The sequence below is a fragment of the Trichomonascus vanleenenianus genome (assembly GCF_965637985.1).
Source record: "Trichomonascus vanleenenianus strain CLIB 3782 genome assembly, contig: TRVA0_018S, whole genome shotgun sequence".
Lineage (NCBI taxonomy): Eukaryota > Fungi > Ascomycota > Dipodascomycetes > Dipodascales > Trichomonascaceae > Blastobotrys > Blastobotrys vanleenenianus.
The window spans coordinates 182,501-197,685 of NW_027481869.1; the positions used below are offsets into that span (position 1 = coordinate 182,501).

The 15,185-nt window shown below is 51.0% G+C and overlaps 9 protein-coding genes across 9 annotated transcripts; 5 read left to right on the forward strand and 4 right to left on the reverse strand.

Moving 5' to 3' along the window:
• Positions 1-10: 10 nt before the first annotated feature.
• On the forward strand, positions 11-847 carry TRVA0_018S01838 (PaaI family thioesterase; the record flags this gene model as incomplete). The annotated part of the gene is made up of 1 exon (XM_076684767.1): positions 11-847. The coding sequence occupies one exon, from the start codon at positions 11-13 to the stop codon at positions 845-847; it is 837 nt and encodes a 278-aa protein (XP_076541035.1).
• Positions 848-910: 63 nt separating this feature from the next.
• SOV1 (Sov1p) lies at positions 911-3,076 on the reverse strand (the record flags this gene model as incomplete). The annotated part of the gene is made up of 1 exon (XM_076684768.1): positions 911-3,076. The coding sequence occupies one exon, from the start codon at positions 3,074-3,076 to the stop codon at positions 911-913; it is 2,166 nt and encodes a 721-aa protein (XP_076541036.1).
• Positions 3,077-3,428: 352 nt separating this feature from the next.
• On the reverse strand, positions 3,429-4,736 carry RRP14 (ribosome biosynthesis protein RRP14; the record flags this gene model as incomplete). The annotated part of the gene is made up of 1 exon (XM_076684769.1): positions 3,429-4,736. One exon carries the CDS (start codon positions 4,734-4,736, stop codon positions 3,429-3,431), a length of 1,308 nt encoding a protein of 435 aa, XP_076541037.1.
• A 258-nt stretch (positions 4,737-4,994) lies between these two features.
• Positions 4,995-6,179, forward strand: VMA5 (H(+)-transporting V1 sector ATPase subunit C; the record flags this gene model as incomplete). The annotated part of the gene is made up of 1 exon (XM_076684770.1): positions 4,995-6,179. The coding sequence occupies one exon, from the start codon at positions 4,995-4,997 to the stop codon at positions 6,177-6,179; it is 1,185 nt and encodes a 394-aa protein (XP_076541038.1).
• Positions 6,180-6,421: 242 nt separating this feature from the next.
• TRVA0_018S01926 (uncharacterized protein) lies at positions 6,422-7,021 on the forward strand (the record flags this gene model as incomplete). The annotated part of the gene is made up of 2 exons (XM_076684771.1): positions 6,422-6,506; positions 6,594-7,021. 2 exons carry the CDS (start codon positions 6,422-6,424, stop codon positions 7,019-7,021), a joined length of 513 nt encoding a protein of 170 aa, XP_076541039.1.
• A 500-nt stretch (positions 7,022-7,521) lies between these two features.
• TRVA0_018S01948 (uncharacterized protein) lies at positions 7,522-9,816 on the forward strand (the record flags this gene model as incomplete). Its single annotated transcript, XM_076684772.1, has 1 exon — positions 7,522-9,816. The coding sequence occupies one exon, from the start codon at positions 7,522-7,524 to the stop codon at positions 9,814-9,816; it is 2,295 nt and encodes a 764-aa protein (XP_076541040.1).
• Positions 9,817-10,106: 290 nt separating this feature from the next.
• Positions 10,107-11,195, reverse strand: NEM1 (Nem1-Spo7 phosphatase catalytic subunit NEM1; the record flags this gene model as incomplete). Its single annotated transcript, XM_076684773.1, has 1 exon — positions 10,107-11,195. One exon carries the CDS (start codon positions 11,193-11,195, stop codon positions 10,107-10,109), a length of 1,089 nt encoding a protein of 362 aa, XP_076541041.1.
• Positions 11,196-13,408: 2,213 nt separating this feature from the next.
• Positions 13,409-13,873, reverse strand: TRVA0_018S01992 (uncharacterized protein; the record flags this gene model as incomplete). Its single annotated transcript, XM_076684774.1, has 1 exon — positions 13,409-13,873. One exon carries the CDS (start codon positions 13,871-13,873, stop codon positions 13,409-13,411), a length of 465 nt encoding a protein of 154 aa, XP_076541042.1.
• A 331-nt stretch (positions 13,874-14,204) lies between these two features.
• On the forward strand, positions 14,205-15,011 carry TRVA0_018S02014 (putative NADP-dependent mannitol dehydrogenase; the record flags this gene model as incomplete). The annotated part of the gene is made up of 1 exon (XM_076684775.1): positions 14,205-15,011. The coding sequence occupies one exon, from the start codon at positions 14,205-14,207 to the stop codon at positions 15,009-15,011; it is 807 nt and encodes a 268-aa protein (XP_076541043.1).
• Between the last annotated feature and the right edge of the window lie 174 nt (positions 15,012-15,185).

Consider the following 15,185-nt stretch of genomic DNA (forward strand, 5'->3'; position numbering starts at 1 on the left):
GTGGTGGCGGATGTCGGGTACTGGTCCGACGACACCTTCTCGCATGTTCCGCAAGCCACGGGCCATGATAACTCGCAATATTGGGGTAATTGCGCGGCACCGGATAGTCCTCGCCGTCCGGCTAAGCGGGAGGAGACTAGCGTCGACTGCGATTAGGCCCCGGCCAACAGGGCGCCTTCGAGCGCTCTTCATTGGATCCGCTTTCCTCACAGCGGGGTATACCCTCGGCCACAAGCTGAACTCAGCTGACCAGTTCAGCCGGGAAGAGCTGACGGCAGCGGAGATCAAGGAGCTGGAAAAAGTTGAGGAGTACCGCTATCTGCACTCACATCCGCTGGTGTTGAAGCTACGGCGGGACAGCAGATTTAAGGAGAAACGGTACTACGATGAGATCCCAGAGCAGCATAAAGAGAACATGTTGACCTCGGGTCTGCTTGCTGGGCGCGGATATCTCACCGTTGAGCCAATTGTGTTTGCCAATAGCGAGACGAATGAGATGATCTATTTCTACCACATTGGCGATAGGGTTGAAGGACACCCGGGCATCGTCCACGGCGGGCTGCTGGCGACTATTATGGACGAAGGGTTGACGCGGTGTGGGTTCCCTGCCCTTCCGAATAAGTACGGGGTTACTGCAAAGTTGGATTTAAATTATAAGGCTCCGGTTCATGCAAATTCTTACGTGGTATTGAAGTCCCGGGTAGTGGAACAAAAGGGGAGAAAGGTGGTAGTAAAGGGGCAATTGGAGACTCTGACTGCCGGTGAGGTGCCAACAGTTTTGGTTGATGGTGAAGTGACCATGGTAGAGCCACGCTGGGCCAAATACTTGCTTTGGGTCTTGAAGTGAGTGAGTGATCATATGTACAAATATTCTCATGAACGAGATCTAAAATAATAAATAAAAGGAAGATCAGCTAGAGTAATAGTCCTTGGCGTTGATTGCTTCCTCGACAAGATGGTCTGGATTATGGCGATTCATTACCGTAGCCAGTTGGATGACCACCTTTTTCCATGGGACCATTGGCTCGCTCAGAATGATCTCTTCATTACCCTCCTTAAGTGTTTGAGGCGGCTTCTCCATCTTCTTTGTAATCAAAGAATCCTTTCTGGGAACAGGAGGGAACACGAGCTTTACCTTGTCGTTCATCTTGTACCCCAGTTGGATGATACTCATAGCCATGATGCCAGGGATATTGGCACTGTTAACTTCATCCATATAGCACAGCAGTCCCGCTGCACCCTCCGCGTCCCCAGACAGAAGCAGAGCATGCGAGGCAATTTCGTACAGAAACTGGGACGGTTTGAAGTTTGGAGATGTGACCATAGCCTTTACCAGTAGACGGAGGTCAACATCAACGATCTTGTTGTTCACCCCAGGCTGGTACAGTTTTCTTAGTAGTCGCCATATTTCCCTGAACGACGATTGCTGGACGCGCTTGTTGTGGCTGATGGCAAAGTTCAGCAACCGCCCAAAGTTCCCAAAGTCCCGCTGCTCGTAATAATGTGAAAGGAGATTGTTGAATGTTAGTGCAGTATAAGCAACTTGGTCCTCCTCCATTTTCTTCTCAACCTTTTGCACTAAGTCTCTGTCACGTCTGGAAACAGCGTACTGTAAAAGCATACTGTATAGCTCGGGGTTTAGCGATCCCGTACGATGGAGGTACTCAAACGACAGCTCGTGTTGCCGTTTAGACAAAAGCGATGACAGAAGCGTCAGGTATATCTTGTCATTCTGCTCAACTAGACCCCTCTCAGCCATTGCCTCAACTACCTCGATCGCATTCTTATACATGCCATGCCCAACTAGTCCCTGCACCCACGCATGGTACAATTGCTTGTTGTGTAGCAAAGTCGGCTCCAGACCAATCAAACTAGTTAGCAAATCGACAAATTGGGAGGATCCCGCAGGATTGACGCCATAAAGGGCTCTAGATGCTCTAATCTTTTGCCGCCTTTTAGCTGGTTTCTTTTCTGTCATCTTGACGGTAGCCTGGTTAATGCATGCCATCACCTCATTCAGCGAGACCTTGACCGAGAACCTTTGCAGATCTACCATCACTAAAGCCGCTAATTTCCAAGCATGGCTTTCGATGGCCCTGTCTAGAATGTATTTGAAGTTTTGGACCGACGGCCCCCTGTTGGTGTTCGCAATCTCAGCCGCCTGCTCAGCTGTAAGCGGGCTGTCACTAGATCTGACGTCCACATTTTCTAGTCGCTGGTTGGCTATTGCCAATTCTTTGATCTGGTTGTACCACCATGTAGCATTGTCGCGGTCGCCCTTTTGCAGATAGATGTTGACAAACTCGACAATCAGCGCGGTGGTGATAACGCCAAACTGCTGCTTCATGGACTTTGCAATCTCTTCAGAAGAACTAGTGTCAAATCTCCGCAAGTACAAAATGCCACCCAGCTCCGGCCAGTAGAGCCAGTTTTTCACATCAGGCTTGCCACGCCTGGATTGCCATATCTGAAGTGCTTTTGCCTTCGCACCACAATTGAAGATTGCATCTAGGTAGATCGACTCATTAATTGGATCTAGCCTTACGCCAAAAGAATATATGGCATCTCCCGCTCGTTTCACAAGTGCATTCCTTCGCGAAGGTGCCTGCACTTTGGCCGATTCGAAAATGTCCAACAGGAGGTCCAACGGCGGTTTGTCGACCCGTGGCTTGCGTGGTGTCTTGATTAAAATCTTCAATGACCTCCAGATTCGTTTCTTGTAGCGATCTGGATATAATCTCATCTCCACGATGTCTACGTAATCGGAGAGAATCCTCGTGTTCATCTGGAATAGAGTCTTTGGAGCCTTAATTTTGGGAACTTTGCGGCCCTGAAGCGCATAGAGTTCTCTCATAGTTTCGTCATCCTGCTTGAATTGCTTTATGGCCACTTTTTCCGGGACTTTTCTGCGCGTGTTGTTAGATGTATTGTCTAAGAATGATCCTCGTCTAGGGATCGCCTTGGACAGATGGCGAGGTTTACACGGTGGCAGAGTCCGGACCCCACGAGATGGCCCAATCGGCGGCAGAACAAGCAGGTTCAGTGCCTTGCCACGTAAGCGAGGCGTTAAAAACATCTAACTTATAGAAAACCAGGGGATACGGTGGTATCGGACGGTATATAGCGAGATAAGATTTTCAACCCGGCACGGCTGAACACGCACCCTAAGAAAATGGACGATAAAATGCGATAACACAATACGGTAAGTTGTAAATGGTATTGTATGCTTGAAAGTACAGTACTGAAAGTGCTGAAAGTACTGAATAAATCATTGGCTAGATTTAACTTTGCAGGAAAGAAATACCGGTGCCATATAGATTTCGTAACTTTGTAAAATAAAATAAAGTGGATGACAGGATAGGGATGCCAGGATAGAAAGAGCAATTATCCAATACCATAAATATATACAACTTGAGTATATATATGCATTATTTCCTGGCCTTCTTCTTGCCGGACCTGCCTTCAAACCCTGCTCGCTTCTTTCCGCCCTTCTTATTACCCTTGGAATTCTTCATCTCCCGTCGGGCTGCCAGATTATCTTCTCGCTTCTTTTGACGAGCCCAAATGTTCTTCTTAACGGTAGCCTCACGCTCCTTCCACTCTCGCTCGCTCTTCTTCTTCTTATCCTGCTGCAGTTTGAGTGACTTCTTGAGCAGCTTTTCGTCGTCCTTAACCTTCTCGCCCTCGGCATGCTTAATTGCTCTACTCCACTGAGCCTTCTCAGCAATTTTATCCTGCTTTTCCTGATCCAGCTTGGCGATCTTCGCCTTCTTGGCCTCTATATGCTTCAGCTGGCCCAGAAGGTCTCGCTTTTTCTTCTTCTGTTCGGTTTTGATATCTTTGAGGTCTGCAGTCAGCTTCTCGCCGTCATTGAACAGCACCTGGCTGAACAACAAGTCTCCGCCATTTTCAGCAGAGTCGTTTTCCTCAGCAATCGATTCATCGGCTTTTCGGGTTGCTTCCTCTTCTTCCTCGTCGCGTTTTCGCTTCAACTGGTTCTTCTTCTCCTTCTGCATCTCTTGCTTCTTTCGTCGTGCTTCAAGAATGGCTTCTCGGTTCAGCGGGGCGCCTTTGGCATTTGTTCCTGGCGCCTTTCGCTTCTCTCGCAATTCGTGGATCCGCGATTGAAGTCGTTCTCGCAGTTCTTTAATACCTTCGGCATTCTTCTTTGGCTTAGCCTGGGATTTCGTAGATTCGGACTTTTTTGGCTCTGAAGGTTTATCATTCTGCTTCGGTTCTGGTTTAGATGCTTCCTTCTCTTCTGCTTCTACTTCTTCCTCTTCTTCTTTTTCGTCTTCATCTTCAGATCGATCGATCTCATTCCCCTCGTCGTCGAAAATAACATTCATGCCTTCTTCGTCTGATGCCGCGCCACTAGCCTGCTCCGAAGAATCGTCGCTATCGTCCATCATCTCTTCGTCATAATCGTCATCACTCTCGCTCTCAACTGGAATTTGTGGCCCCTTGTCCTCACTCTCTTCTTCTTCTTCTTCCTCCTCCTCCTCTTCGTCCTGCTTCTTCTTGCTCTTCTGCTTGTTCACATCAAGCGCGGTGCTCACCGAGTCCGGATCAAACTTGGCCCGCTTTGCGGCTCGAGCCTGCTCTTTCGACTGCTTTCTTTTGCTCCACTGCTTCTGGGTATCGTCGTCATAGTAGTATTTTGCTGGAATCAGCGATAGCAGCCCATCGAAGGCACTCGAATGGCTATTCAGCCTCTCCTCTAACGTCTTGCTCATCGTCGTCCGAATTGGTAAAACAATTTTTCAATTTTTTTTATCGATCGATAAGTGGGTTGGGCAGGGTGTGTCTCCAACCGAAAAAAAATCGTTTTGCAAAGTCCCAACGCTTGCGCAGGCGAAAGGGGGGTTATCACGAACGCACGAACGTAGTGGGAGGCTCCCCTTTATTGGACTCGCTGGAAAGGTCAAAAGGCTAGCGATTGAGAGTCCGTTGGCCCAGTTTAATTCAAATTTTCAGGCGGAAGTAATCGAGTAATGCCTTCGCAATTGGATGTTCCGAGCGTTCTTCTTGTGTCCCTGCCATACAGCGCGGCTCCAAGCGGAGGGGACCCGCAGACACAGCTGGAGAAGTGGTACACGGAGAACCTAGGGGTCAGCCACGGCGACATTAGCACGTTTGAGATCCCCAACTTCAAAATTGGCACGCTGGACAACCTGGTACAGCAGTCAGAGGAGCTGGCGAAGCTGGATAACCAGTTTCACGGCATGGTGTCGAAGGCGGCCGAGATTATCTTGTCCATCTACGACGGCAATAAGAGCCATACGGCCGCGGCTAAGCGGGTCAAGGACAAGTCTGCGCTGGAATACTTGGAGACGTTCACGTGGAACACAGGGAAGTACCGGGTTGATCGCCCGATCCCCGAGCTTGTCGACCTCCTCTCCAAAGAGACGGCTGCATTAGACTCGGACGTGCGAAACTCGTTCAACAGCTACAACGCGGCCAAGTCTAATCTGTCTGCCGTCGACCGGAAACAGACCGGCAACCTGTCGGTGAGGTCTTTGCACGATATCGTCAAGAGAGAGCATTTTGTTCAGGACAGCGAATATCTTCAGACAGTGCTAGTGGCCGTGCCCAAGCCGAGTAAAAAGGAGTATCTACAGGCGTACGAGACTCTGGCCCCAATGGTTGTTCCTCGAAGCGCTAGTCTTATTGCCGAAGATTCGGAATTTGCGTTGTACAATACGACGCTGTTCAAGAAGTACGTCCCAGAGTTTTTGACCCAGGTGCGAGAACACCGATGGGTGCCACGAGAATTCAAGTACTCGGAGGAGCTTATTTCCGACCTGCGGAAGGAGCGACAGGTGGCGTCCCAGACGGAGCGTAAGCTGTTTGGCGAGATTGCTCGGCTCGCGGCAACGGCGTATGAAGACATGATCCAGGCGTGGGCCCATCTCAAAGCGCTGCGGGTGTTTGTCGAGAGTGTCCTGCGGTACGGTCTTCCACCAAACTTCCTCACTAACACTATTCGGCCGCCAACTGGCAAGTCAATTGACAAGTGCGAGGCGGCTCTAGTGCAGAAGTTCGGCTACCTGGGTGGTAACGCGTTCGAAAAGGACAAGAAGGGCAAGATCAAGGGTGACACCGATCTTTCGGAGTACGGCGCACTTGTCGACATGGAGTACAAGCCATTTGTCATCTACCGGCTTGATATTCTTTAAGTGTGTGCAGCCGCACTCAGCCGCATGCGCCGCACATTCCCTTTCTCGCGCGCGCCCATCTGCATATCGCCAACCACCACCCACTACATCCCCCCCTTCAAAGATCATTTCTGCTACATTCACCGAATCCATAATACATATAGCAAAGCCGTCGCCTTTTGACTGGCGTGAAATATTGACGAAACAAGTTAGACTTTTGAGAATTGTTTTTAAATTTGGTGTTGAATAGCGTAGTATTTCCCATGTCTAGACTAAGAAGGGCAACGAAACGGCTTCTGGATCAGGATGCCTCGGACGACTCGGACGGGCATATCTACGATGAAGAAGGTAAGAACTGTGATGTGAACAGAGCTTTGGTGGATTATAAACTGTCTAGCTGCCGGATTGTAAGACAGATTGGCTAATTTACGGTAGAGCAGGAGAGGATCCTGAAAAGTATGCGGTCAAAGGCAGACGAGTCAGAGGAGCAATTCAAACTAGCGTTCGTTACCCTCATGCTCTTTCCGACTCCGCTGTTCATTCTGCTGCCCTACTGCCGTAACAATGGCGTTCTTTCGCTACTGTCCCTCGTGTCTATTTCCCTTTCCGCCTACAGCCTGCACTTTGTGCCTACGCGAGACCAGAGCCACACGTCGCGTCTGGCCATCCTTTCAGCGTTGTTCTCACTGGTCATTGCCGCCTCTGGCTACATTAAACACCACCCGTGGAAAGGATTCGACTACATATGGTTACTACCGCTCGTGTCTGCCATTACAGCCTTACTAGTGCGGCGCTGGCTCGATGAGACCTCAATTGAACTCGACCACCTGTCCCAAGCGCGGTACAAGCTCAAAGGTGCGTGACACTCATAATATGGATCATTTTACGACCAATTGTCCGTCCAGTCGAGTGGCCATATTATGACCAATTGTCCACATAGCCAAGGGCCCATCGCCCATACTATTATGACCAATTTTCCAAACAGCCGAGAGCCCATCGGCTATATTATTCGATGAACAAAGACAATACTATTGTCCCACCTGCGATGCAGGATTAACTGACCAGCCATTCAAGCCGCATTAGGGCGTGTTCATGTAATTGACCCGCCTGCCCGGCGCAAAATTAAATTGTGGTGGTTGGTGTGCACGCGGCACCCAGCAGGGCGGGCGTGTCCAGTGGTTAACCACCGCACACCTATCTGGTACACTGGGTCACACATATTTCATTTCTCTCCAGCCATTTTCGAAACACCTCAGACACATAGCTTGAGAGCGCGTACCGGTCGCGATTTTGCCCCCATAAGTACTATATATACCCGGCCAGGGATAGAGAGAAAGTTGGAAGTTTAAAAACCGGGGCATAAATGAGTGCGAAGACCAAGCAAAGGGACAATATCAAGGTCATAGCCCGGTTCCGGCCTGAGAACACAACGGAGCGCGAGACAGGCACGCCGAAAGTTGTCCGGTTTCTCTCGAACAGCACATGTGAGATTGAGTCCCGGGACTTCAAGGGAACGTTCACGTTTGACCGCGTGTTTGACGAGAATGCGCCCCAGGCTGAGGTGTTTGACTACTCCCTCAAGGTCACCGTCGACGACCTCATGAACGGCTACAATGGCACCGTCTTTGCATATGGCCAGACTGGTTCTGGCAAGTCATACACCATGATGGGCCCGGACATTGACGATGACGAGCGGCGCGGCGCTATTCCGCGAATCGTAGATCGCATCTTTGACGAGATTATGAGCTCGCCGTCTGACATTGAGTACATGGTCCGCGTTAGTTACATGGAGATTTACATGGAGAAGATCCGAGATCTGTTAGACCCGCGCAACGACAATCTGTCCATCCACGAGGACAAAGCGCGCGGCGTGTACGTCAAGGACCTGAGCGAGGAGTACGTAGCGAGTGCCCGGGAGGTGTACGACGTCATGCGCCAGGGCGCCAAAGTGAGGGCGGTTGCGTCGACCAACATGAACCAGGAGTCCAGCCGGTCCCACTCCATTTTCGTCATTAACGTGTCGCAAAAGAGCATTTCAACGGGTACCCAGAAGTCGGGCCAGCTGTTCTTAGTGGATCTGGCCGGTAGCGAAAAAGTAGGCAAAACGGGCGCCAAGGGGAGGACACTAGAAGAGGCCAAGAAGATCAACAAGTCGCTGTCGGCGCTGGGCATGGTCATTAACTCGCTGACAGACGGCAAATCGACCCATGTGCCATATAGAGATTCGAAGCTGACGCGAATTCTGCAAGAGTCGCTGGGCGGCAACTCGCGGACAAGCCTCATCGTCAACTGCTCGCCGTCGCAGTTCAACGATGTTGAAACCATCTCGACTCTGCGATTCGGCGTGCGAGCCAAGACGATCCAGAACAAGGCCAAGATCAATGCTGAGCTGAGTCCGCTAGAGCTGCGGCAGATGCTCAAGAAGTGTCAAGCCCAGCTCGACGCGCGCAACGCATATGTGCACAAGCTGGAGGCTGAGCTGACGAGCCTACGCGGCCCTGCTCTGGGAGACAGAGAGCTCCAGACGGCGACGCCTACCAGTAGTAGGCTTGACGACGACAGCGATGTAGACGACTTTGCCACGAACACAGCTTCCACTGCATCTACAACTCCAGTGCTCAGCGAGCGGGATAACGAGTCGATGCGCCTACAAGTGGATAAGCTAGAGTACGAAAAGCAAGAGGTTATGATCCGGAACACGAGCCTCAGTGAGGAGAATCGGCGGCTCTCCCAGGAAATTGGGGCAATGCGCCAGCGACTGTTGGAGATGGCGGTCCCCGAGCCCTCGGAGGAGAAGGCGGGCGAATCTGAGGCGATATCTGGAACCCGCAAGACTTTGCTGTGCGACAAGCGACGGAAGGTTTCTCAGATGCTCGGCAAATACTACGAGCAGAGCCCCGAAGCCATCATCGACGAGGTTCTTGAACACCTCCAGGAACTCAAGTACCAGCAGGTGCAGCACCAGACGCCGGCAGAAGAGATCCAGTGTGATGACAGATACGATATTGCATACGAGCTGCTGGAAGGTCTCAAGCCGCGGTTTGCGAAGCTCAATGCTCAACTAGAGAGAAGCGAAAAGGAGAAGCAGGATCTCAAGGAGAGCGAAGAAGAAGTTCCGTCGACGAAGCGGTGGTCTACGGGCACGGACGTGTTCAAGCATTCGCTGATGCGTCAGCTCCAGGAGCGATGTGAGCGTATAGTTGAGCTCGAGATGTCGCTTGAACAGGCTAAGGAGCAGTATAACATGGCGATCAAGAACAAGTCACAGCAACGGCGCATGGCGCTGCTGCAGCGGAACCTCGAGACGTTGACGACGGTGCAGCAGAAGCTCGTCAAGCAAAACAGCGACCTCAAGAACGACATTGTCATGTCAAATAAGCTGCTCCAGGCGCGCAACGAGCGTATTGAGCATCTCGAGCAGTCTTTGATTCGGTCGCAACAGGCCTTGCTCGAAGAGTCGGAGGAGTTCGAGTCGAAGCTGACCTACCTCCGGAACAAGGTGGTTCTGCTGTCGCAGAAGAACCAGACCATAGTGCATGACGACGACATGCCACACCCGAAGATTGTCAAGCCGTTGCGCGGGGGAGGAGGCAGGGCCACCAACAGCGAAAAGCGATTCAGCGGCATCTTCAACAAAATAAATAGCTACATTGCATAAATCTCCACCTAGCGGAGCTACGAATTAACATCAAAGTAGGGGGGGACCAGTCCCTCCCCCCAAACCACCCTGGGGCTCCGCTTTGCGGAGGCTAATCAATTGACCAGGGGGTCCTCCGCGAAGCGGGGCTACGAGAGCTCGAGTGCTGGCCCTCGAATGGAAAGTCTTCCTCCTGGTAAAAAACCCCCCTGAGGCTTCGCGGGAGATCATTTTGGAAAAAGTGGATTGATATATGCGGGGTCTAATAAATTACAAAATGAACAAAAAACAAACAGGAAATGCGTATTCTATCACTCAGCAAAGGCGTCTTCGCCTTTCTTGAGTGAAAGTAGCGAGCGCACGTCGGTGCTATATCGCAATGCATTGAGCAGCGGCACAAGGTTGAGCAGAGCGTGATCCGAGGGGTCGGAGATCCAGCCCTCGATGCCGATGGCGTTCTCCTTGTGGTGTGTGTACGAGACGGGCGAGTTATCTAAAATGAGCACCCTTGACAGATCCGGCTCGACGAGGCTCAGGTCCTTGATGTAGCCGCCCGGCGATTGCGTGCAGTGGTGGCGGTAGAACCGCTTGTGGAAGTACTTGCGGTCCTGCTCGAGCCAGTCGATCATGGGGTCCGCGTAGGCCTGGACGGAAGCGGTGAAGATGACGAGACGATACCACTGCGACACCGCCTGGAGGAACTGGTCACAGAACGGTCGCTTGTTTACGAGGTAGAGCGTCGCCAGCTGGCTCGGGTCGAGCTTGATCTCGACCATCTGGCCCTGGCTGTACTTGGAGCTGCGGCTCAGCGAGTGGATGAGGGTCTCATCGAGGTCGAGGACCAGCGTCCTGGTTGGTGTGTGCTTGGGCAGCAACGGCCGGCTCGGAAACAGAATGCGCGACTCGGCGCCGGCCATGCCTGAAATGCTAGAAGAGGGCCTGTGCTGTCGCGGAAGCCGCACAGACTTGCCGTAAGGGCTCTGCAGGCGCCTTCTCAGCTCCTCTGGCGGTGCGACGGGGGGCGGCGGGGTCGAGGTTCGAACCACCAACCCCAGCCAGCGGCTCTTGGAGTACGGCTCGGAGGACGACACTTCGCGCTTGTCCGCCTTGTACGGCGTGAACAGCGCGGCGAGGATGAAGTAGACCATGCGCGGTACGTAGAGCATCACCGAGACGAGCACGCTCTCCGATCTAATGAACTGCTCGGCCTTGGGCTCGAGCAGCGGCGCCTTCTCGTCCGCCTCGGGCTCCACCGTCTCTTCTTTATACAGCGACTCCTCGTCTGCGATGGCGGTGTCGAGACCGTAGACGGGCGCCCGGTCGAGCACCTGGTCCACCGCGTCCTTGCGGTTGCCGATGAGCGAGTCGACCTGGTTAGAGATGTACTGGAGCGAGTTCATCGACCATTAATATTATCCCTGCGATGTGTTCGTCTATGGGCAGGGTGCTTTTCGAAAAATGCAACAAAAAATATCCCGTCCCGGGCTGGTGGATTCGTCTTTTGTTCCGTCTAGCTGCTCGCTAGGGCCAGGTGGGTCGGATAGGTCGCAGTGGTTGGGCGTTGGGGGCTGGGAAAATTCAATGGTGATGGCCCTGGCATATGGTTGTGCTGAGTAGTGCGTCTTACCCAACACGGATAGCCACATGATCGGAGTTCAGAACACCACCCCACCGCCTAGGCCCGTAATGGCCCGCCGGAGCCGGGAACGAGGCCATGAACGGGGCCGTGGAGGCCTGGCGGGCAGTTCGTGTGTTTCCTTGGGCTTCGCAGACTATTTCGCACCGGGGATTTGTGGCTCTTTGGTCCGCATCGGAGCAATCGATGAGATGGGTTCATCACTCATGTGTGTGGGCTAGACCCGTGTTGCATGTCCCAGGACACTGGTTACCATTACCGGATTCGTTACCGTAGAGATCCACCTTCCGTTGGTGGGTTGCTTTGCCGTTCCGACGGATCGGGGGAGGCTCTATCACCAGATGGGCAATGCTCGTTGACGTAGCTGAGACTTGGAATGCGTTAATTACGAGATGGAGTTTGGGTAAGGGAAAGATTCGAGCCGATCAAGCGGCGCGCAGATCTATGCATGCGGCTCATCGCGATAGGTTAATACATATACATCTTTGGACTGTGTAATTCTTGGGGGGACAACCCCCTTGAAGTTCTGCTTCGCGGAGTTTTGTATTGCCTTTCCTTAAAGTGTACTCGTCTTTGATGTATTGAAATTCACCGAGATTGGCAATACAGTCAGTCGGCTATTTGATTTTATGGGACCTCATTTTCAATTAGTTAACTATTGATAGTATAGCTAGATTGAATGTCTGTTTAGAGGGCTAGGTAAGAGTACGACCAGTGGTATTCAGCTGTTCAACCCCCTCCCCCCTCCCCGCAATCCAATGGCTTGATAATATAATGCCATACCAGGTCCCAAATACAGCAACAGTGATGTTGAATAAATCAAAGTCCATTGCCTAGAACAAACGATACTAGTCGAAGCATGCAAAGTCACAAATAAAAGTACTGGTAAAACAAATCCATCTAACATCAGATGGTTGTGCCTTATCGGCTACACATCTAACATGCGTACATACGGTGATCTGGGATCTCCGACATACTGGACGATTCAGATTTCCTAAGCCGATACGGGGTCAGTTCGTCTTATTTACTGAGATTATGATTCCTAAATCCAACAAGTGATTGCAGTTCTATGTAAACTAAAAATTATTCTAATTCGATATTCGATATACCGGAACAGATACCAAATCATCGGCATATCTGAGATTGTCCAATATAACGGGTTACGTACCTGGATAAAACAGATTGTGTCTCAAACTGAAACCATTTACCACAATGTCAATAACTACCGGAAGTGTACTGCTCGTATAACAGGACATTTATGGCTGCTACCTGAGGAATCAATTAACCTTTCGGAGAGCGGAAATTATCATTTTATTGAATTTTATTTTGAAACTAACTACCATTGACCCAGTATAATTACTTTGTACCTTACCACTGTTAGCCGGTAAGGTTTCCAGTGTACCAGGGTATCCCTGGCAATACTGAGAGAATGTTCAATTCTTGCAACTAGATATGTGATCATTTTCATCTACTAACTACGGTATATATAGTATTTTTCTACGGTAGAAAATATCCTCGATATCATCCAGGAACAATTCCTTGACGGTTATTGAGTTACCAAAGTTGTTAATACACTATCGCAAGCCTTTGGTTAATATTCTATTATTACTGAAATATTAGGGTGTCCGGTTTTTAATCTCCTACGAGAACTGTTTCCCGGACCCTCGGGGGGGGGGGGGGGGGGGGGTAAGCAATCCTCACGACGCAAATGCGGTACCGCAAAGGGACCCAATTGATATGGAATGATTTGTTATATTTTGAAAAATTATATGTATAAGTATTTCAATGATGTCTCTGGCCTAAGGCCCCAACAAGACGCCAATAGATTATTATTTTTATTATTACTGAAATATTATTATTCTTTGTACTGGCTGTTTGAAGCAAGCGATGTTCATTGAATAACAGTGTGAGATGAATCATCGATGATTGATATTATCTGGTAGCCAAGCAGAAGTCAAGCGGATATATAACGAAATATCAAGCAAAAAAAACACAAAACGGCTTTACACGCTGCGAATCCCGAATGCGCATCAAGCTATGCTTCAAAACACCCTCCTCCTCACCATCCCTGGCCAGATATCGGCTCAACATCGCAATTAACTCATCCTCTTCGGCATTATCATCACCACCTAATACCCTCTCCATTCCACTGCAAAGCTTACATACCTTGTCATAGAACAAACAGCTAACCGCATAATTCGCTAGCCGAACAAAATCAGCTTCATTACCACGGAATGCTAGCTCAATATTGATCCTCTCCACCTCCAAGGGGATTCCACTGCTGACAAATTGCCCCGTAAACCCCTCTTCATCTCGAATTAATGATCTACCGAGTCGTCTGTAAAACTCGGATCTCTTGCAGCTGGAAAAAAGCGATTCAACAGTACTAGCGCTCGGAGATAGACCGTAGTGCGATACTCGTACCGCCAACTCCTTTATCATTAGCTCCGCACATCTCCACACCGCATCACAAAACCATTCAAGGTAGATACTACAAAACCATTTGAGCAATCTCCCGAACAAACTATCTGAGCCGCTAATTCCAGCCGTGTCCGTGATCCTCTTGTCTGTATTGCAAAGGGATTTACCGGGTCCGTGTAGTATACCGCCCTGGCGTGGAGATGGTTCTCTCCGCGGCAAGTCATCACCGAGGTAAGTTTGTTACCGAGACTGCGGGGACCACTCCGGGGTACAGCGTATATAAATCAGATCAACCCCCTACAATAAATACGGCCAGTTCAATCATAAAACAACAGATAGGAATATATTCAACATGTCCGCTGAACTGTTCAACCTGAATGGCAAGATCGCCCTTGTTACGGGCGGTTCCCGAGGCCTGGGTCTCTACATGGCTGAGGGCATCCTCGCTGCTGGCGGCGCCAAGGTCTACATCTCGTCGCGTAAGGCCAAGGCCTGCGAGGAGGCCGTCAGCGAGCTCAACACTCTCGCCCAGAAGAATGGCTGGAAGGGCCGGGCCTACTCCCTGCCTGCTGATCTCGGCAAGCGAGAGGGCTGCGAGAAGCTGTTCAAGGACTACTCGGCTCTCGAGTCCAAGCTCGACATCCTCATCGCCAACGCCGGCGCTACCTGGGGACAGGACCTCGAGACCCACCCAGACTCCGCCATTGGCAAGGTCCTTGACCTCAACGTGCGAGGCGTCTTCTCTTCTGTCCAGTTGTTCCACAAGCTGCTGGCCCAGTCTGGCACTGCTGAGGACCCATCGCGAGTGCTCATCACTGGCTCTACTGCCGGTATCACTCCAAGCATGGGCGGCGGCACTTACGGCTATGCCGCCTCCAAGGCCGGCATCCACCACGTTGCCAAGATCCTCTCCTCCGAGCTGGGTCCATTGAACATTACCGTCAACACTCTGGCTCCAGGCTTCTTCCCGTCCAAGATGTCCAACGGCCTACTCGAGCGTCTCGGTGACAACATTGTCAAGGGCAACCCACGAAAGCGACTGGGCGTCAAGGAGGACATCATTGGCGCTACCGTCTACCTCTGCTCCCCGGCCGGCAACTATATCAATGGCGTTATTCTTCCTATTGACGGTGGTGTTCACATCCGAAACCGTCTGTAATTTAGCATTTTCATGAACATTTTTACATCGCACTGCTATTTCTTCCTAGTAACAATGGGGGACCAGTCTCCCCCCTCAAACCCTCCTGGGGCTCTGCTTCGCGGAGAGAATTGGGTATTATGGTCATAGCTTCCTTAATATCAGGGGTCTGGGACTGGTCCGCAGCTACAGGAG